This window comes from Asterias rubens, chromosome 5, assembly GCF_902459465.1.
Source record: "Asterias rubens chromosome 5, eAstRub1.3, whole genome shotgun sequence".
Taxonomy (NCBI): Eukaryota; Metazoa; Echinodermata; class Asteroidea; order Forcipulatida; family Asteriidae; genus Asterias; species Asterias rubens.
Window position 1 is genome coordinate 12422435 of NC_047066.1, and position 22713 is coordinate 12445147.

The 22713-nt window shown below is 39.3% G+C and overlaps 1 protein-coding gene across 3 annotated transcripts in view; it reads left to right on the forward strand.

Annotated features, from left to right (window-relative positions):
- The window catches only part of LOC117290424, a 39240-nt gene that overhangs the window by 11706 nt on the left and 4821 nt on the right, over nt 1–22713 (forward strand). For 2 of the 3 annotated variants that reach the window (XM_033771824.1, XM_033771825.1), the window contains exons 13-25: nt 335–494; nt 782–969; nt 1589–1672; nt 13297–13392; nt 14079–14186; nt 15255–15363; nt 16295–16430; nt 17438–17582; nt 18572–18753; nt 19771–19971; nt 20823–20895; nt 21488–21595; nt 22227–22286. In XM_033771824.1, coding sequence (XP_033627715.1) covers nt 335–494; nt 782–969; nt 1589–1672; nt 13297–13392; nt 14079–14186; nt 15255–15363; nt 16295–16430; nt 17438–17582; nt 18572–18753; nt 19771–19971; nt 20823–20895; nt 21488–21595; nt 22227–22286 — 1650 coding nt within the window. The remainder of the gene's footprint in view (nt 1–334; nt 495–781; nt 970–1588; nt 1673–13296; nt 13393–14078; nt 14187–15254; nt 15364–16294; nt 16431–17437; nt 17583–18571; nt 18754–19770; nt 19972–20822; nt 20896–21487; nt 21596–22226; nt 22287–22713) is intronic. The other variant, XM_033771826.1, reaches the window with a different exon arrangement.

Here is a 22713-nt window from a genome sequence, read left to right on the forward strand (position 1 = left end):
CGTCGTTGAAAACGAAAAGTCCTTAGTTTCCCCCTCGGGTGTACAAAACGCCATGGATCCCATAACAGCGTGCAACAATTGTACTGTCAAGTTTTGTTGATATTTTTGTCAGTAAACTTACAGGTGGTCCTCCACACGACCTACCTGTTCATGCCCCATTAACTGTTGATCAGATAAAGAGAGGTCTTGATGAAAACTGCTGTTGCTCAAACCAGTGAGTTACCGACACAAGTTTGTTGTATCCAAACTTGGATCTGCTGCTAATGGTCAATTCACATAATGTGTTTAAATCACTCCACACATCAACGCATTGCTCACTTCTTGCTACTTACAGATTGTGCTGCGTCTTGACAATGAGAAACCCAAAGGGAAACTTCTAGCGATCTCACTGTCGACCCCAGCCAAAGAGGTCATACCCCTAGGCCTTCTTAAGTTTGGTTTGACTCGTGCAGACCCTAAGGCCTTCTGTCTACTTGAGGTGGACAAAGCTGGAGGTAAGAGCATTGAACTTGGACAGATTTGTTTGTTTGCTTACAATAGGAGACTTTCCAACGCTAGGCGGCAGCAGACATACCGGGTAAATTTCCATTGTTGACGTAGTTCTGAACATGCGCATAATTCTGAGAACAATGGATTTACCCGGTAAGTCTGCTGCCCTCTATCGTCCCAGAAAGTCTCCCATTATTCTGAGTAATTACAAATAGTGTACAGTGCCTTTAAAGTCAGAGAGCACATCCTCAGGAGCTTTTTAAAAACATCCATCTTTGTTCCTTGCCACCAGATCTTCAAGATGTGGAAGATGAGGCCATTCCGTTGCAGTCAGATTCACACGCTTTCGTCCTCTGTGCAGTGGCGAGCAAGGACAGTCAGCTCGCTCTGTCGGATGGGGACGGGGAGACAGAGGACTTTAGCGTTCGAAGAAACGATTCCACTAGCTCTAGAGGCTCATCCAAGGTCTCCTTCTCAGGGGTGAGTTGAAATTTAAATTTTTGTGGAAATGTTTTTTTTTCTTTTCGTATAGGCCGAACAAAATTATGGCGTACCAGCAGCCAAATTTGCGTATTGGGCCAATTTCATGGATATGCAAGCTTTCTGCAGGGGGAGAACCATGTAGACTTGGGCTATTCAAGCCTGTTCCTGAGGAAGGGCATAGGTAGCAGTTTTTTCCTCAGTGAAGGGCACTTCCTCAAGGGGCATTTAAAAAGGCAATGGCAAGGGGCATCAAGGCAGTCATCTTCATTGTCTCAATGAAGTACATGTACAATCCTGGACTTCCTGGTGTTTGCCTTGGTGCCCCTACAAATGTTTTTTTCCCCCATAGACTTTAAGAGCTTCTAATGGAAGAGCCTTTTGTAAAAGGAAAATGGCCCTGCCCTCCGGTGTTGGGAGGGGATGGATTCTATTTTCAAAATCAGATGAACATGTACAATAAGATCATCAAGAAGACAAACATTGTATTTAGGGTGTCTTGTGTTAAATTTATTGGACTCGTATTGAAAAACGTATTGATATCGAAATAGTGTACATGTGCAAGAAAAAAATGATTAGCATGCATGCCCCTTGATCTTTGACACGACCTCAATTTCAGGTCAGCTTTGGGTCATCGGCAGGCTCTGACCTTTTGTCGTCATATCGCATTGACGATGAAAAACTCAGCAAACTAGAGCTGGAGGTAAGATAATTCACACCAATCATATCATGCCTGCTCATCATCGCATGCATTTTAACCCCTTGGGTTGGTGAACAACCGTTGCATGACCGTGTACAAGGTACACATTTATGACCTGTCTGGTGCCTAACATTCATGGGTGCTTGCTTGAGTTCATGGGTGCACGACCTTTGGACTGCTTGAGTTCATGTGTCGCGACCTTCGGGTTATACTTGAGTTCATGATTCTTTCTTTAAAGGTGTCTCCTTTTTAGGAGTGATTGTTTACTGTAATTGTATGACCTTTGACATGTTAAGTCAGCGTGTATGACCTTGTGGTATCAATTTGGTGCATGACCGTTACATATTTTCTCGTTAACCTTGTGTGACATTTTAATGTGGCACATTAAGGTACAGGTTCATGTTTCTACATACCAATTTACATCGTCTTCAACTACATATTTAAAACACAACAATTGCTATTATATATTTTTTTTATGCATCAATGAGGACAAGCACTGTACATGAATCTATTAATCATCTACTCATTCATGTCATTATGGGAAAGCTCCATTAAAAGAAATCAGAATTGAGCCACAAAACTCGGAAACTATAAATGATCCTTTTCTCAAATTAGGTGTTTACATTGAATTACTTTGGTCATTAAACTTAATAAATGAGTCAGTTAATCTGCCTGGGGCAATCAGCAGCCCCACTGGTTTGTGCATGATCCAGTTATGTCCACTGCATGACTGGAAAAGGAATAACATGGAGATAACAGGTGTGAGTTGCCAGAGGAAATGGATGTTTTATTTGAGCTTCATTTGAGCTTCTTTTAATGGAGCTTTCCTGTAAATGTATTATTAACTACTCGTATTCATACATGTATTATATGACTGCACAAACATACAATATTTTCAGCCTCATACGCACACCATCATTGTTGTTCAGGTCAAGTAATCTCACATTAACTTCATTTCATTTGTCATGAAAGTTGTTTTTGTATTTCTAATTTCATGGTGTACTTCATTACATTGCTTGCACCTGTTGATCAAGGCTAACTAATAATGGTTAATCTAGTACAAACTCTTATTAGTTGCTAAATACATGTATTGGTGAACACTTATTTCACCTGTTTTTAAAAGCAAATACCGTGCATTTACCAAAGCTTTTTTGCATTGTACACTAAAACAAAGTGAAATGTAAATGCCTTATCCCCCTCCCCTTCCCCATTCTTACCCCATGCAACAAACACAAATCTATGACCCTACCTTGAATCGTTGTATTTAAGAGTTGGGGATGATTTTCATGGTGCAACCCTTGAGGGAGTACCTGTTCCCCTTCCAAAAAACCCATTGTATGCCATATCCATCTTTTTCATGGGGCTGCGCAGCCGTTTTGTAATATTTACCATTGAGATTGCTTTTAAAACAATCTCTGTACCACCAGGCCCCACCCCCAAACCATTTTGCGCAATTGCCAATTGACATGTCGTTATCACGATCCCTGGTGGAGAAATTCAATCCATTATGAAATGCCATCATGGAGTCACCCGCTGTGCTATTAGTTGCGAAGTCACCGACGCGAAGCGTGTACAAGTCGTTCTCCGCCGTTATCGAGAACTCGCCATATTCAGCCCATGCCGTTCCGTTTGCCCAGTCCTCCAACTCGACTCTGAGTCGCCACGTTCCCCCGGACTCGGTGAGGAGGTGTATGTTGTCATTGCCGAGCCAGAACTCTCCAGCCAGATCGCCAAAACCGTTGCGGTAGTCGGTCCAATTGCGGTAGAAGTCGACACTCCCGTTGACGCGCCTCTGGATGACGGTCCAACCTCCGCTGCCAGTGTCCATGTCACAGTAGACTTGCAATGGATTACTGCTATTCCATATCAGGTAGATCCCACTCACACTGTGGCCTGCTTGCATCAGGTCTTCACAGGTGAACGTGGAGAATTGGGCTGTACGCTTATCCGCATCAAAGTAAACCATGCCGTAGCGTGTGATGAAGTTGCTAGGATCTTGAGCTCTCGTTGTGTTGTTCAAATCGCACAGCTGCCCCCGTTTATCATAATTAACCGACTGACAGTTACAATCGGAGTGGCAGTAGCTAACGCAGATGATGTAGGAACGCGTAGTCGCCACTTGGTAGGGAGCGATTCGGAGTACTTTATTTTCAGCTGACTGAAACTCTCTTGTCATTACCTTATAGTTGTCATACGCCAGTGCTTTGTTACCAACAAATACACTCAACATATAAATGATGAAGGTTGCCTGAGATTCCATTGTCACTTCCCCTTAACTCCAGCAGAATTTATACAGCAAGTCTCGTTTTAAAAGGAACAACAATTAAAACTAGCAATGTAGGTCGTTTCGTCTGAGTAGTTGTTAAAATCACGTTTAAGAACACACTCCGCGATAGTGAAGTTACTTTAACGATCTTCTTAATCTGAAGTAGTAGTCCCTGCAGATTTTCTACTTTCCGCCTAGGAAGTAGTTAAAAAGCAAGACAGTTCTTTACAGAACTGAGAAGTTTCCTGAATTCTAAAAATCTACTCCGTGGTTGTGGAATATAAAGCAAGACAGTTCTCTAAGGAACAAACTCTACCTGGCAAGTAGATACACACATGTTGTTACCGCACACCAAATATTTTGATACCTCACCATGCAATGCCTCAAATCCTAAATGGTTAAATCCCCTTCTGATTGTATTGTACGTATACATTCAGCAGTTAACACAATTTCTGCATCACACTGCAAGCATTGGAGAGCAAAATCAAGGATGGCCTCTGCAACCCCCAGTGTGTAAAAATGATGGAATAAAACTATTGGAGGAAATAGGCAGGTTGGATTTGCTACGTCATAATAATAATAATAATAACCGATTTTAATATAGCACTTTATCACAGCCTGAAGGGCGTATCAAAGCGCTTTTGACATTGTTACTCCTGGTCACTGGGCCATATATTTAATTCCTTCAACCATCTCAGCTCCCTGTGGAGTACGTCATCTACGGATAGTTGACACAAATGTAGACAATGTGAGAAATTGATACCAATAAAGTAATAAGGGCAGTGGGTCCCTGACTCTACTGAATGGTTAATTGGAGATTCAATATTAGCCGATGAGAATGTAATTGCCATTGATTTAATAACCCATCTTCTTTAATATTGTTGCATTGATTTATATTTCCAGCTTGCTGCCTTAAAGGTAGTGGACACTATTCATAATTAGTCAAAATAATTTTAGCATAAAAACTTACTTGAGAACAAGAAACGGAGAGCTGTTGATAGTATAAAACATTGTGAGAAACAGCTCCCTCTGAAGTAACATAGTTTTCGGGAAAGAAGTAATTTTCCACTAAAATGTTTGAATTTGATTTTGAGACCTCAGAATTAGATTTTGAGGTCCCGAAATCAAGCATCTGAAAGCACACAACTTCGTGTGACAAGGGTGTTTTTTCTTTCATTGTTATCTCGCAACTTCGAGGACCAATTGAGCTCAAATTTCACAGGTTTGTTATTTTGTGCATATGTTGAGATACAATTACCAATAGTGTCCAGTGTCTTTAAAGGCACTGTCTGACACCTTTGGTAACTTTCAAAGACCAGTATTATCACTTGGTGTATCCCAACATACAGTGTATTCATAAAATAAAAAATTTGTGAACATTTTGACACGATTGGTCATCGAAGTTGCAAGAGAATAATGAAATAAAAAACACCCATTTTGCATAAATTTGGGAAATCACCTCTTTCTTAAAAAATGACATTACTTCAGAGGGAGCCAGTAATTTTTTATGCTAACAATTTTTGTGAGTAATTACCAAAAGTGTCCAATACCTTTAACATTGTTACATTGATTATTTTTTCACCTTGCTGCCTTAATTGCATGCCTGGAGAAGTTGAAATAGTTCCCCACTAAAAACCTGACTCTTATCGATTCGACCGTGTTCAACGCTCAAGGCTAATCACGATGACACAATTGTGTGCAGTTTATTGTTCAAATCTCTATTGTGTAATTTTTTTACTGATGGTTCATCAGATAATGAGTAATTTAAACAGTGACCGAGTTAGCGTGATGAATTTGTTCCTGCTGGTCAATACATTACAAAAAAAGATGATAAGGAATTGGGTTGTGAGGACTGCGTTTAAAATGGCCATTGTGCAATTTAAAAGAGATCCATGGACATTTATTAATTAAAAAAGAAAAAGTTATGGTTTGCTTTGAGTTTACATGTAAAACCAATCTAACCCTTACCTGCATGGCAATAATGTGACACAAGCAATTCAAATCTACAGTGTTGTACTGTAAACGCATAGTGCGAAACGCTACACAGACACTGAGCTCACACACACGCTTTTTACGCACAAAGAACAACTATCATTCAATCATTTGCCATCTTTGTGCCCAGTGAGGGTGCATTTTGACCCAAGTGAGGGCGCGTTTTGACCCCAGTGAGGCGCTTTTTGAGCATGCAATAGGTTTATTGCGTGTAGCAGCATGTACTGATATAACAGTAGTCCTCGTACCCACAGTTTACGCATCCCATGTTATAGTCAGAGGCCTTTGTTTGTTGTCATTGCTCAAGGATACATGTAGATTGATTATGATGGAATGCTTAGTGACAGTCTAAAAGCGACAGAGCCTCATGGCTGAGCGTTCTAACAATACAGAATCACATGCATTTATAAAGCGATTAGTACAGGGATTCTAAATGCTGAAACATAAAAGTATTAAATTAAATGCACTATAAAATGACAATTTTAACAAAGAAAATGACATAGTTTTAAATGAGATGAAATAGCTGAAACGGTAACAAGCTTAGCTGGATCTAAATAAGTGGGTTTTGAGTTCAGTCTTAAATGAGTCCAGTGTAGTGGAGGCACAGATGATGATGGGAAGGTTGCTCCAGAGAGTTGGTGTGGCAGTTGAGAAGGTTCGTTCTCCGTAACGAGTGCAGAGGATAGGACCAGTGTTGATTTCTAGGTGGGCAGTAGATAATGATCGAAATACACAGTGTTCATGTTTTGTCGCTCACAGAGTGTAGGTTCCAAAGATCCGCCTAGCTGGTCTGGACTCTTACAAGTGTCCTTGAGCACGATTGGATGGGATGAAAGTTGTTGGGCTTGTCATGTTTGCTTACTCAAATAGGTTGTGCAAGTCAAATAATCCAGAAAACAAAGCAGGAAGAATGTTTGCCTTGATGTTTCTGGTTCATCATAGCAAGCAAATAATCTTTTCCTCTTTTTTTTTGCCAGGTTTTCTCTTTTCCTCTTTTTTTTTCATGGAGTAAGAAATCTAGGCTTGTTGTTTGACTCCATGGAGATATTTCACTGAAGTAAGAAATCTAGGCTTGTTGTTTGACTCCATGGAGATATTTCACTGGAGTAAGAAATCTAGGCTTGTTGTTTGACTCCATGGAGATATTTCACTGGAGTAAGAAATCTAGGCTTGTTGTTTGACTCCATGGAGATATTTCACTGGAGTCTAGGCTTGTTGTTTGACTCCATGGAGACATTTAAAATTTTGAAACATTTAAAACTGACTTGTTTATAATTAGTTTAAACAGGAAGACACTCTACTTTTGGTGGTGGCTTGCAGATTATTCTGTAAAATGCCATGTTTTAAATTCTCTTTCATTCTTTATTTTACTTTGTAAAGGTGCAAGATACTTATAACCTGTGTAGTTTCTCATCAAACCAAACTTATTACAAAACCAATTATAGTACTGAAGGCTGATGGTAATTATGTTACTGGCTGTACATACTAGCGATGCATCCTTGTAATGGATTGATCAATATTTCTCCAGGCCTGATACTTCACGGAGGCAACGGAGGCAATTGCCTTCGTTGCCCCTTGCCATTGCCTTGGTGCCCTTGAAATGCTCCAGTAGAAATTTACAATTTCCTCATAGGGTGCCCTTTGCCAAAGAGAAAATGCCTTGGTGCCCTTGCCCTTTCAAAAAACGAAGCATACAGCCCTGTTTCTCATATAACAGTTACAAATATCATGGCTTTCTACGGTGTAAAGAAATCTAGACTTGTTGTTTTACCCCATGGGGTTTTCATGTTCATGTTCTACATGGGAGTCTTTCAACATGGCGAAATGTCTCACTTCATAACACATAAAATACGTCAAGGATGTGATGCATACAGATTGAAACTCAACTTCTACTCTACAAATAAAAGATTAAATTGACGTGAAATCATTTTATTCATGAACAGTACAATAAAATCAAATTTGATTTGAACAAATATTATAAAAAGCATTTACCTACATTATGTAGTCATATCAAATTGATTTAAATTTTAATCTTACTGAATTGAAATCTACTCAAGAAACTTGTAAAATCTAACGAAGGTGTTTTAAAGGCAGTTGATACTATTGGTAATTATACTCAAAATAATTATTAGCATAAAACTTTACATGGTAAAGAGTAATGGGGAGAGGTTGATAGTATAAAGTATTGTGAGAAACGGCTCCCTCTGAAGTGACGTTGTTTTCGAGAAAGAAGTAATTTTCCGCGTATTTGATTTTGAGACCTCAGATTGGCGGTGTCCCTATTTTGTCAATATCTTTGTTCGGGGGTGCCAGTCAGAAGCCATACAACCGTTAACTGCCGTGTAGCCAGGGATCACACCCAAATTACGATACAACCTGGGAAGCGGCAGCTAGGGGATCACCATAAGGGGATGTGACTTTTTGTTTCAGATATCAATATAAACCACAAGGGAAACTGACTGGGTAAATTTGTAAATGATTTTTGGGGTTGAACAAAGAATTGACTAGAGTGGGATTCGAACCAACGACCTCCGGATTAACGTGCCAGCACTCTACCAACTGAGCTATCTAGCCCTATATTGGCGGTGTCCCTATTGGCGGTGTACCGCCAATATATAGCGCGCATACATGTATCTACCAAACAAGGTACTCAAAGCGCTGAGTACATACAAACTTTCAGAAAGATAGGTTATTGCAGTGATGGATTCTGAGACCCAATTAAGTTGAATTTTAAAAGTTGATTGATTCAATTGAAACTGATTGGACATGAATTGAAGTCAAAACAATATTTAATTTAATTGAATTAAGCTAGTTTAGATTTAATTAAATGAGATTAGATTAGATCAGATTAGATTAGATTAGATTAATTGAGTTGATTTGAATGGAGCTATAAAATTTGAATTATTTAATAATAATTGAATCCGATAAATTTTAAAAACATTTTGAATTGAATTGGATTGAAACAAGTTGAGTTGAATTGTTAAAAATGTTAAAAATTTGAACAGTTCGAAAATGAAAACCCTGTTTCTCACTTTGCTTTTTTGTGGTAGCTCAAAGTATTTCTTATCATTGGTATTAATTGTCATAGAACGCAGGGGGAAAATCACACAAGCTTTAAAGGCTGTTGGCTCTACCAACTGAACTACAAAATACATGTAGCCTTATTTTAATAGATGTTAAAATTGCATCGGGGATAAAGAATATTAATTTTGTTTTTTACCCATATACACCGATGTGCGTTAGCACTGTATACTCAGTACTTTCCCGATTCCTGTGAAAAAATATCACAGGCATGTTACTCGGGTGGGATTCGAACCCACGACCCTTGCGATTCTAGAGCAGTGTCTTACCAACGAGACTACCGAGGTTGCCCGGAAGCTAGAGGCAGTTTGAATCCCTTGTCTTATTTTGACGATCTCCCTAATGTACTTTTATCTTCAAGGGTGCCAGTCAGAACCCATAATGATATATTCCAACTTTAGTCTGACCTATCATGCCTAATGTTCTGGCAGTTTGAAGGTCCTTCCTCAGTATTACTAGTAGTGAATACTTTTGTTGATGTACATGTAAATGCAGCACTGGATTTACTTGAGTTATGATGACCCCCAAGTTTGGTTGAAGAATCATTTTCTTATAGCTGGTACTGGAAAAATCAAACTTCAGCTCTTTCTTAGCTGCAAGTAAACATGATAAGCCTCCGAAATGTGTTCTCTTTTTTACAAGGTGAAGTTTTGCAGTAAGTGGATTTAGTTTCTCATTGTGTGTGGTTCTAAAGCTCAATGTTTCTGAAAGTAAAATTTTGTAGTCTTCAGGAAACTCCTGTGTTCCAACTGGGCCTGTGTTGTTTTCAGAGTCAGTGGTGAGCCATGGAATGCCCACGCATGTACTAAAGTTCTGAAATCACCAACAGTTACAGTCTCAGCCATGTACGCTGTATCTCGCCCCTGTTTATGTTAAGGCCTGGTCACACAGGCTTCGATAACGAGAACGAAAATGTGGTTTAGTTGAATAATCGTTGGCGTACTGTGCGTGGAGCATTTCATCCAATAGAATGCGTTCTCTTTGTGTCGTTATCATTATCGTTTTCGTTATTTGGAGTGTGACTCCGTCTTTAAGCTCTTATTGTGTAGGCTTTGCTCCAGCTGGGGTTAACATCGAGTTCTGAGTTGGGAAACTTGGAGGTTGGGTTTACTGTCACATTTATCCCAAGCATTTTGCCTCAAATAGAAGCTTATCTTGGCATTATTTGAGGCGCTGAGAACGAGTCTTCTTCTTCATTATCAGCAAAGTCTGGTGTCAGTACATCAGAGTCGTAGTACACTGCGCCATCATAGGTGATCATATCTCCGGGATGCTCAGCATGGGTTGCATTGTTGAGCTCACACATGTAACCATCAGAGTAGTAGTTGATTGACCAGCATGCCGGCTCAGAGTGGCAAATACTCACACAGGAAACCGCTGATCTGGTTGTCTGTCTCCGAAGTATTGAATCTTGTAACTTCCAGTTGCTAGCTGCATAAAACGTGACACTTCTTAACATAGGCCTACATGTACCGCAGGGTGCTGTCAGAGTGGTAGACACAAGACTAAAACATGTCAGTATAAGAACAATTTTAAGACGGGTGGACAAATTACTTGCACCCACCATGATGAGTTGATATAGAGTGTTGACAAACTGCAAGGCTTTCCACAAAATTCACAGATCTGAGCTATTGTTTAGTGTGGTCAGTATTAAAAGCAAATTGTATTAGGCCTATGGCACTTAATCTTACTCTGAAAGACCCATTTGGAGTAAGGTTACCGAAACGGCTGTTGGCCATCATCAAATATTAAACTGGCAATTCATGGGTCTTTACGAAACTTTGTTTTTTTGCTACGGCTCTGTCAATTGTTTTATTGCTAATGAGGATTCAAACATTTGGATAGAGCCCAAGCCAAAACAGTGGTTTCGAAAAGGCTGTTAAAAGCTAAGATAGATATTGGTAATAAAACCACTCTATGCAATCCATTATGCATAATGCCCTTACAACGCCTAATGGCAACTCAAACTTAATGGGGGCAATTATTTTTTATTTCAAAGGCAATTTTGGTCCATGAAATTTTGTTTGTTTTTATTGCTGTTTTGTCATGCTTGGAAGCTAATACAGTCCGTTTTCCGATAAGTCAAGTGATGGTCAAATTTTGTACAAACGTTTCGAACCTCCAATGCTGGTTTGAACTTCCTATTTCTATAATAATAATAATAGTATACACATAATGAATGTTTATGAGTGCAATGGTGCGAATATGTTCATGAGTTGAAAGATGGAATGTTCTATTCAACGAGGCGGAGCCGAGTTGATGGTTGAATGGAACATTCCAGCTTTCAACGAATGAACATATTCGCACCATTGCACGAATGAAAAACATTCATTAATTGTTTTATATAACATCCAAGTAGATCTTTGTCATTTTGATTGAAAGATACAACTTTCAAAATAAACAAAGCGTAGGCCTACAATTTTTGATTGTAGAAGCCGAATGCTAGTAATTTTACTAATATGCCTTGCAGTAACACTGCTGCGTTACCAAAGACACGCGCACGCAGTGATGTTTTTACTCAGCTTTTTCGTTCCATCCGAAAAGTACCATTGCACGCTGGCAGCGTGCAATGGTACTTTTCGGATTGCACACTGGCAGCGTGCAATGGTACTTTTCGGATGGAACGAAAAAGCACGGTGAGTGACTCAGTGTGTAATGGTACTTTTATTTGCTATCACGTGACAGACAATCCTCCAATCAAATGGCAAGGATCTGCTTGGGTGTTATATAATAAGAAATAAAAAATACTTTTATGTAGCAGGAAACACATTTTACAATTCTCCCAGGTGCTTAAATTAAATCCACCCATTTTATGATGTGGAGGGTGGCCTCTCAATTATTAACAGCAGTTTGTTCCTATCCAATAGTTAGGGAATTGTATGCCTGTCTTTAAGACCTAAATAATTCAATTGTAACGTTAAAATGGCGCCACATTCCAATGATCATTGCTCATATTGCCGTACAGTTAGCCCTTGTAAACAGGTTATATTTAAGTGATGTCTTTAAAATATGTATTGTACAATGTAGGTGATTGTCTGATGTTGTTAAGAAGACTGTTCCATATCCTGAGTGCAGCAACAGAAAAGGCGCGGTCACCCCAACTGTGTTTGCTTCTAGGAATGAATTCAAATCTAATTGCTGTGTCGCTGCCGAGCAGTCAAGCACTCTGGACTCAAGCTCTGATGTTTCTAATCAGCAGAGTGTGGTTTATGACACTTGTGTCCATAAGCAGGACACATTTACATGTAACCATCATTGCTTCTGCCTTCAGATTGGACATCAAGCCATTGGTCTCTTTCCCAAGGACTCTTGGGAAATTGAGTCGTTACAGTAAAGCTCCAACATTTCTGAGCTTGGCCACAAAATTTAGAAAGTATAACATCCTTTTCAATGAGTGGGTGTGTTTACATAATTTTCTTTGGGTCATTAACCTTAACCTGGAGCAGTTAATCTGCCTGGGGCAGTCGGCAGCCCTACTGGTTTACAAGTGCATGATTAAAAAAAATCCACTCTAACTCTTTGGGAAAGGAATTAAATGGAGATAACAGGTGTGAGTTGCCAGAGGAAAAGGATGTTTTTATTCTGGCTTCTTTCTTCAGTGGAGTTTCCCTGTGATAGAAACACAAAATTAAAATTGATTGTGAACCCCCTTTCAAGTTTCCCTGAATGTTCCTCAAACCGAAACAGGCTACTCACAAGTCATACAAAAGTTCCTAAAGTTTTATTGTTCTTTGCCTTCAATACACTTTTCACATTGGTAAGGAGCCCTCTGCACTTTTAGGTAGGCCTCTTGTCTGTTAAAACATAGGGGTATTTTAATAATAAGCTGGTAATGGAGTCTTTTAATTTTTGAATGTTAGTACAGTGGCTGTTGACTATCAGACCAAGGTTGATCAATATTTACATCTCACTGTCTGCATGTCTGGCTACTTATGAGAGTGCAATGACCTAAAAAAAACATTCACCGATACGCATTGGTGGGTTCAAATCCCACCTGAGTTGTGTACACGTGGAGTTTGTTTTGGCAGGAATCAGGAAGCATTTCATTTCATTTATTCTTTCATCGAAGCGAACTTATTCACTCTCCAAGCCAAGATCCTGTTAAATCTCATGTGAACTCATTTTCCTTATTGGTTATGTTTTCAATTAAAAAACATTTTTAATAAATTTCAGCCAAGATCACTTGTCACCTTTTTTATTCAAGAAGCCTTTAAAAACATTTTATAGCTGGCAGTTTGTTTTTATGCCTCATTATAATTGTCTCTTTGATTAATTCTTTTTGATACAGATGGCTACAATAGAAGAATCTCTGAATACCAAAAGCAGCAGCAAGCAAAGTGTACAAGACTCTGGTCCGTTAAGTCCACTCAGCGCACCACAGATCGTAAGTTATAACTCATTCATCCAGCAGAAGGGAGAGCACCTCTGAAGAGAGAGTCCAGAATAGTATCATCCTTTCCCTTGTACAACTCACACCTGTTATCTTTATGTAATTCCTTTTCCAGTGGACATAATTGGATCATGCACAAACCAGTAGAGCTGCTGACTGCCCCAGGCAGATTATCTGCTCATTTATTAAGTTTAATGACCCAAGTAGTTGCAATTTAAACCCACTCTGTTCTGTTGCTGAAAAGGTTGAATAATTTCTGAGTTTTTGTGGTATTCCTGTAATGTTGGCCCTAATTTGGATTGAAAATCCTCAAGGCTGCATTGCTTGCAGCTAAACAAATTTTACTGGGCGAGAAATTGAATAGCAAAAGTAGAATAAAAATTCAAACAAAAATTTCTACACTTTTGTTCTATCCCCTAAATACCTAGGTATTTAGGGGATAGAACAAAAGTGTAGAAATTGTTGTACACCCATCTGAAGAAAAAAAAAACTCATCTTGAGTCTAATCGTTACCTTGCATTGTTGTAGGATAAAGCTAAATTAAAGTTAACTATTTGAAGATCTTTTGGAAATTCCCTTCAATTGTATGAAACTTGACTCAAATTTAAGTTTCTTTTTTTCCGCCTCCACCTCTCCTCCCCTCCAACCCCACCCCTTTGGTACCCCACTCATGGGTGCAGTCTACCAGTAAAGCAGCAGTCATTTCACAGTCGGATACCAAGCAGAAAGATGCAACGATTGAAGCTCTGAGACAAGAGAACAAGCTACTCCAGGAGAAGACCAAACAGGTATTCCATTCAAACTATTTAACCTTCTTTGATTAGTTTGTTAATAATTACAATAGGGACACTGCCAACATAGGGCTAGATGTAGCTCAGTTGGTAGAGCGCCGGCACGTTAATCCAGAGGTCTTTGGTTCAAATTCCACTCTAGTCAATTCTTTGTTCAACCCCCAAAATATTTACAATAATAACAATAAAAGCCATGTATTAGTGCCTGATGCAGGACCTCATTTAGCGCTTCACAAAAATACAAAAATTAGCAATTAGCTCTCCATGTTCCGAATTTTGTTTTGGTCTGAGCATTTTAGGAAAGCTCCAATTAAAGAAAGAGGCCAGAGTATTACATCCACTTCGTCTTTACCAACTCACACCTGTTATCTCTATGTAATTCCTTTTCCAAACATTGCATGCTAATCTTTTATTTGGATCAAGAACAAGCCAGATGCTGCTGACTGGCCCAGGCAGATTATATGCTCACCCATTAAGATGAATGAATCAATTAATGACAACATTACTCGGAAATTTATTCATGGTGCTTCCCCGTAATGAGCAACCGCACGTGACCTAAATGTTTGACTTCTCACTTGGTAATGAGTAATGGGGAGAGGTTGATAGTATAAAACATTGTGAGAAACAGCTCCCGCTGAAGTGACGTAGTTTTCGAGAAAGAAGTAATTTTCAAGACCTCAAGTTTAGAATTTGGGGTCTCGAAATCAAGCATCTGAAAGCACACAACTTTCTGTGACAAGGGTGTTTTTTCTTTCATAGTTATCTCGCAACTCCGATGACCAATCGAGCACAAATTTTCACAGGTTTGTTATTTTATGCTTATGTTGAGATACACCAAGTGAGAGGACTGGTCTTTGACAATTACCAATAGTGTCAAAGCAAAATAAGTTATAAAAAAATGTTATCAAGCCAAAATACATGCACGTGTCTGGTGTCTGTTTTGTACCATAATGTTCTGTTTGCTAATGTGTTTCTTTTTTAGCATTCACATACTTTTTCCCTGAAGCTGATGATAAAAACACACAGCATGTATACACTTTATCCTGTCTCTCCATTAATTTTCAGCTTGCACTCATGCAAAAGGCCCTAAGTCAGTTGGAACAAACCTACAAAAGAAATGAGGCAGACTCCCGACAGCGAGTTCACGACAAGAGAGAGCTAGCGATCAAGTCAGGTGAGCCTTTAAATCCAAGGCAATCTTTGACACTCTGTAAAACCTGGTTTATACTTTGTGTGGAAGTGAATGAAAGCCAATTTTTAGAAAACATACACTGCTACATTTTTGTATCACACTGCTTTCCAAAGGAAATTTGGTTTGTTTGGGCAATTTGAATCAGGTTTAAGTGTGCTGCTATAAAGCACCACTGGCTGCTTAGAGCTGAAAACTGCATTAAACCTGGTTCATACTTCCTGCGAATGTGAATGCGATGCGAACATTTGTTGAGGCAACAATCGGTACGTGCTCCCTTTCCCTTTGTGACGCAGTGAAATTTCCTTTTGCACGAAGCATTCGCAGGAAGTATGAACCGGGCCTTAGACATTGTTTTGCCTGTCTTTACCAATGTTTGTTTCTATATTTTTATTCAACAATTTGTGAATACATTTCTTTATGAGAAGTTGTCCTGTTTACTGTAGGTTGTCCCTTCAAGGACCCAAACTCCATAACTGAGTTCATGTTTAGCCTGAATGGGATGTATTAACCCTTTTAGTGCCAAGGTCGTACGTCTACTATTTTGTGTATTTTTTAATGTACTCAAAAAGTGTCGTCTATCTTACATGTACAACCCATTTTATATACTAAAAAAGTGTTGTTTATCGTACATGTACAACCATAGTATACATGTTATCACAAGAGGGCAGTATCACTCGAGAAATACCATCGACTGGGGATGTACATGTACCAAGGCAATGTACCACAGCTAGATACATTTTTGTTTGGTTAGAAAAAAACTTTTAACAACTTTTAAAACTATCATTTGTAATACAGAATTTCGAAAACCTCAAAAAGTGTGGGCATCTCAGGTTCAAAATGCGAACAGAAATTAGGCACTGAAAGTGTTTAGTAGTGCAGCCTAAGGAGCATGGTTTTTCTTTCTGTATTTCAGGTGAAGCCTTACCGAAGGCAGTGATTGACTCTCAGCGTCGACTCAAGCAACTAGGAGAAGAGATTGACCATAAGAAGCTCATTGTACTTAAGATGCAGCAGCAGCAGAAACAAATACAAGGAAGGACATCAAACAGGTGAGGAACTGCCCTCACTTCACTTTAAAGCCATTGGACACTTTCGGTAAACAGTACTGTCCAAAGGCCCACACTTCGTGTATCACAACTTATATATAAAATAACAAACCTGTGGAAATTTAGGCTCATCGGAGTCGGGAGAAAATAACGGGAAAACCCACCCTTGTTTACGCACGTTTTGCCGTGTCATGACATGTGTTTAAAATAAATCCGTAATTCTCGATATCGAGAATTGATAGTTGTTTTAATGTTTTCTCAAAAAGTGAAGCATTTCATGGAATAATATTTCAAGAGAAGTCTTATTTGTAAATCTGTGAACTTTTTTCTTTTTTTTGTTCCGAAAGTGTCCAATGGCTTTAATAGAATTACTAATAAACGTAGAGAGTATTTGTAAGGTGCTCAAGATGTGAATCCTTGCACAGTAAAGGAACATCAGACAAAGAACAATTACAGATAAGTCATATTAAACAAGCTACTTCTCAAACTTATCTTAAAAATATCAATACTAGAAATACTATGAATATGCTCTCCACTGGGTGAAAAAAAAACTAGCGGGGCATTTTGCATCTCTGTCACTATCTTCTCTGAAAGACTGATGTCTTTAGATTAAAATTCTTTCTGAACCAACTTTTGCCAGACTTTTATTCACGCCCCAGAAGAACCTGAGATTGTCTTCAAGGTCTGAAGGTATTAAGCCTGGTTCGTACTTCCTGCGAATGCTAAAACGAAGCGAATGTTGATGTCCCAAATTCGCAACAAATAATTTGAGGCAGTTCAACTTTGCTCAACTCACCTGCGAATATCGCTGCGAAAGGAGAGTTGTGACGTAAAAATCACGTCAAATTCGCATTCGCATTCGCAGGAAGTATTAACCGGGCTTTATGCTTGTTTTTTTGCTCATGAGATAAAAAGTTATTTAACAATATTTCTGCTTAAAGCAGCTCTAAGAAATGGTTCCCAGTTACTCACCCTCAATGTTTCACAATCTTCTATAAAATCTGTCGTAGTGCTGAGAGCAGAATGCAAGAGGTGGAGTTGGAGTATCGTTTGGCCCAAGAGGAGACATCGATGGTGACGCTACAGCAGCAGCAAGCTGGGGTCTTGGCTCAACTAGAAGTGGCCCTAGTGGACCACCAAGCTGTTGCTCTGAGGGTAAGAATCTACCAAATTAAAGGGAGGGTATACATTAAGTATTTACTCTTAAGATTAAAGGTATAACAATTTTGGGTTTGAACCCTATTGACCCCTTGCACGCGCGTCACACGCGGCGACTGATGCCACGCTCACCATGTTAGTGGGCAGTTTGGTTTACGTGTATTAACGCCGCGTCACCTAAAATGCACACTTCACTGCATAACGCGCAGCATAGAGTTAATATAAAAACGCACAGTGAAATTGCCCACCAGTATGGCGCATTCAAGATTTTTCTGATGATGACGTCAGGTGTAATGGGTCAATAGCAGCTATCAATAGTGTTGAGCATTTTGAGAAACATTGCACTTTGAAGTAATGTGGTTATGTAGTGGCCCAAATTTGAATCTGAGAAGCTTTACTGCAATTGTGTACTCCCGGGAACTATTCTGAGTGAAAATTACCGCTCTGTATTTTCGTTTATGTCTCAAAGACGTGACCACCTTTTGAAATTTGTTTTGTTGTACACATCTTCATTTAAATGCATACAGGATTAATACAATCGAATGCATTCGAATGGTTCAAAAACCCAAAGGTATACTTTGCCTTTATAAGTCACAACTTGTTCCGAAAAGTTCAGTGAATAAAAAAAAAATAGTTACAGTCTAGTATAGACGATGTGACCCATGTTTACATTCAAACCGCCCTCTGTTGAAAAAAACACTGTATACGTCATGTTTCGCCAGGCAAAAAGACGCGTAGTCATGGTAAGATTGCATACACTTTCTAGCTGGCTGCCAAAACACAAAGGTTTAGCCCGGCGGTATGCGCGCGAAGCATGTTATGGTTTTCGAGTGACGTCAGAGTTTACATCGTCTATTCTCTTATATATTTGTTGTTCTGGTGAAAACTTCAAGCTGCATAACTTCAAAGACATTTGTTTAGCAATTTCCTTGAAATTTCAATTTGACTTGTGCTAAAACCCTCCTGCTTGGGGAATTCTTTTTCAGAACAAGACCAAAACCCAAGCTTTGTTCAAACACCTGCATGCAGATGAGCGCTACATGGTGTACACCGTGGGCCAGACTAAAGGCAAGCATGGCTGGGACTTCAGCCTCGCTGCCGATCAAAGCGTTAGAGGTGCTGTGATACAACGATGCACTAAAGATTCTGGTTTGAATATAGGAGATAGGTATGGGCTGTTTTAGTTGTTGTTTCATATGAATATGTTTTGTACATGGCTGGAATTTTATCTTTTGGATCCTGGCTGTTCCCAAAAGCATTGCCTTCCGTAACAGATCTATCCTCACATTTGTTCCTATTTCATCATTATTATTTATAGTATTGCTATTAGATGAAAGGCATGCAGGGATGCCGCTTGATTCATCTACATAGTAGATAAGTCATGGTTGAATAGATTCCAAGCACTGAGTTGATAGTAAACCCTCTGAGGGTCATGAGATCAGTGGCCAAATAGCAGAGAGCACAACAGGGAAGTATTTAAACACAGCTAGCACCAGGATGGAGCCGACTGGGAAAGAAATTAATCAACTAATCAACAATTCATCCGGACAAGAAAACCACGACCCAGACAGATTTCCCTGGAAATTACTCGGGAATAGTTTTGAAACGTGTTTTAATAGATGTTGCATTTGCATCGGGGATAACAAATATTAGTTTTTGTTGTTACCCATACACCAATTCAACCAATAGAATGCGTTCTCTTTGCGTCGTGATCGTTATCCTTATCGCTGCAGTGGGACCGGGCCTTAAGTACCATAGAAAGTTTCAAAAATACCCTTTGAGAATGCTGTAGAAATAATGGGCATCTTCATTTGTATGTGACATAAACAACAGGTATACTATGTTAATTTTGTTTTTTTTATCCAGTGTAAGCACTGCATACTAATTTCCCGAGTCCTCTAAAAAAATACCACAGGCATTTTACTCGGTGGGATTCGAACCCACGACCATTGCAATTCTAGAGCAGTGTCTCTCCAACTAACTACCAAGGTTGCCCGGTAGCTAGAGGCAGTTCATATCCTATGTTTTGGCAGCGGGTACCGCAACGATATAAAAGATGTCAAATTTTCATTGGGGATAAAGAATATAAATTTTCTTTTTTTACCCGTACACCAATGTGTGTTAGCCATGTTAGCACTGTATACTCAGTACTTTCCCGACTGACAATCATGTTTTACCCCTTCAGATTGGTAGAGCTAAATGGAGAGAACGTCACCAGCACCTCGCCATCGGAGATCAACCACACCCTGAGCAGTCAGGCCAAGCTGCAGATGGTGCTACTGAGGGAAGGAGCCGGTAAGGAGGAACGGGGAGAGCTAGATAGACTCCAGCAGCGGCTGGATACAACGCAGAGCGTCAATGATAGACTGCAGGAGGACATCCAGAGGTTTGTCATTATTAGTAACTATTAGTTCTCTGTTGGCAAGACAGACGTATCCCCATAAGCCTTTTTGAGATATGGCGGACACAATGCTACAACACTATAAGGTTTGGGTAAATTTGTGCGTATTGACCATAGAAATAGAATGTGTGTTATTCAGTGAAGTGCGCATTTTAGGCGACGCGGGAGTTTACACGTAAACCTAATGACCACCATCATGGTGAGCCTGGCATCAGTCGCGCCGTGTGTGACGTGCGTATCACATCCACCATACCTCAAAAAGGCTTATACTTTTGTTTGGGCACTGGCCTGATGACCATAGTCTTTTTCTTTGTCTTTTTCCTCCACTCTTTGCTTTTTAATATGTGTTCTGCGCCTTTGATCATTTTGTAAGTCAAGGGCGCAATATAAGTTTTAAATATTATTATTATTGTCAAATAAACTCCGCAAATAATCACAAAGCTACATACAATCAACCTTGTCCACCGTGACACAACCTCGCCTCAATTGAATAATTGAATAATAATAATAACAATAATGTATTTATAAAGCGCATTTCCCATGTTCAAATACAGTAATATTGTTGATAGAACCAGTGAGTTTTGAGCATTTAAAAAAAAAGATATTGACAGATTGTTGTTTACCAAGAGATATCTTTCTGTATAAATGTATGTTCTAAGCCCCTTGAATACCTTTTTGGTAGATACGTGCGCTACAAATGTCTTTTATATATTATTATTATTATTATTATTATTATTATTATTATTATTATTATTATTATTATTAGTATTATTACCACAAACCAATTACAAATTTTTCCAGGTGACAGTGAATTTCCAGTGTTTATTTGTTTGCAGGTTGAAGGACTTTGAATCTCAAGCAAAGCGAGCAACTCAACTACAAAGTACAGTACAAAAACTTCAGACACAGGTACATTGACAACATAAAATGCTTCAACATTGTTACAATTTAATTTGTTTGCATTAAGGGTGCTTTTTCTTTTGTTATTCTCTTCGAACTTCAATGACCAATTGAGTCAAAATCTTGATACTTTACGCCTATGTTGGGATACACCAAGTGAGAATACTGGTCTTTGACAATTACCAATAATGTCTAGACCCTTTAAAGACACTGGACACTATTGGTAATTGCTTAGTATGAAAACTTACTTCTTAGCGATCAATGGGGAGCTGTTGATAGTATAAAACATTGTGAGAAATGGCTCCCTCTGAAGTAATGTCGTTGTCAAGAAAAGAAGTTATTTCTCGAGACCTCAGAATTTGATTTTGAGGTCTCGAATTCAAGCATCTGAAAGCACACAACTTCGTGTGTCAAGGGTGTTCCTTCATCCATTATTATCTCGCAACTTAGGCGACCAATTGAGTTCAAATTTTCACAGGTTTGTTATTTTGTGCATATGTTGAGCCACACCAAGTGAGAAGACTGGTCTATGACACTGACCAATAGTGTCCAGTGGCTTTAAGGGCACATTTTTGACAGTCTTGTGCTTCTTTTCTTATAGCTTTCTGAGGCAGAGATGAGGGCAGTTGAATTAGAGCATCAACTCAGAGACGATGATGAACAAGATCAGTCTATGCAGCAGATAAGAGATGATAGGCACAAGCTACAGGTTGGTTCATTACGTGGATTTTCCATTTACCGAAATCTCTGAATTCTACTCACCAGTTTCATTGTCAGTCTTATCAGCTGCTTAAAGTATAGTCTGAACGTCTGACGTCATTCGTCGAGGCTCGTGAATAACGCCAGAGACCGGCATCAAAAAATGGCGTGTAGTTTGACCTTTGACCTCCCTCATTTCACATACAGATACGCGACGACAGGCGGCAGTACTGCATGTACTGTTTGGGCATGGAAAGCTCATGTCACTGCACGTATCCATTGATATCATTGTATCCAATGGAATCGCTGGATCTAGCGGCGGGGACCTGTCTTTATCCTTGCGGATAAAGACAGGGGTCCAGTCTACTAATAAAGTATCGCCCTTTGGGATGAAAGGTCTCTCCGGGTAAACTATAGAGGGCGCACTGTGTTTATAATTGGCCATTATAGTTAAATGTATAACTGTTATGGCAGAGGTAGCTCGTATGATTGTTTTAGTTTTGTGCGCTTCATACTTGGCAGCACAGGTTGTATACTCTCCAAGGACCTGAGATGGCTTTTAGTATTAAGTACTTGCATAAAAGTACTTTTATTTTTTATAGCTTTTAATATTAATTCATACGAAAATCATTATTTTTCAGATGGAGGTGATTAAGTTGAAGGAGACTATCTGCAGACTGGAGAACACTCTAGATGCAAAGGTGAGGATAACAGAGTCATCTCTTGAGTCCATGAGAAGGTTGTAGCATCAATGTAGCATGGTGTGGGCAAGTTGTGGCCGAGTGGTTATGAGCACTGGAATCAAGCTCTGGTGTTTCTGATCAGAAAAGTGTGGGCTCGAGTCGTGGTCAGAGCACTATGTCCTTGAACAACATTCTTAATTTGCTGTTTATGCCGCGAACTATGATTGGTAGTGAATGTAAACTAACCCAAACACCATTGAAAAGTATGGGTTTTAGCCCTGAGCTGCTGTGGCACTACAGTGGCTATTTCATACACAATTTCAACCTCTAACCCCTCGCAGGTACATGTGATGTACCCATTTACCCAGTTACAGATGGTTTTCAATAAGGGAATAAAAGAGTAGGTGACGAGTTCTTAAACGGCCGCTTACAACCGGCAGGGTCG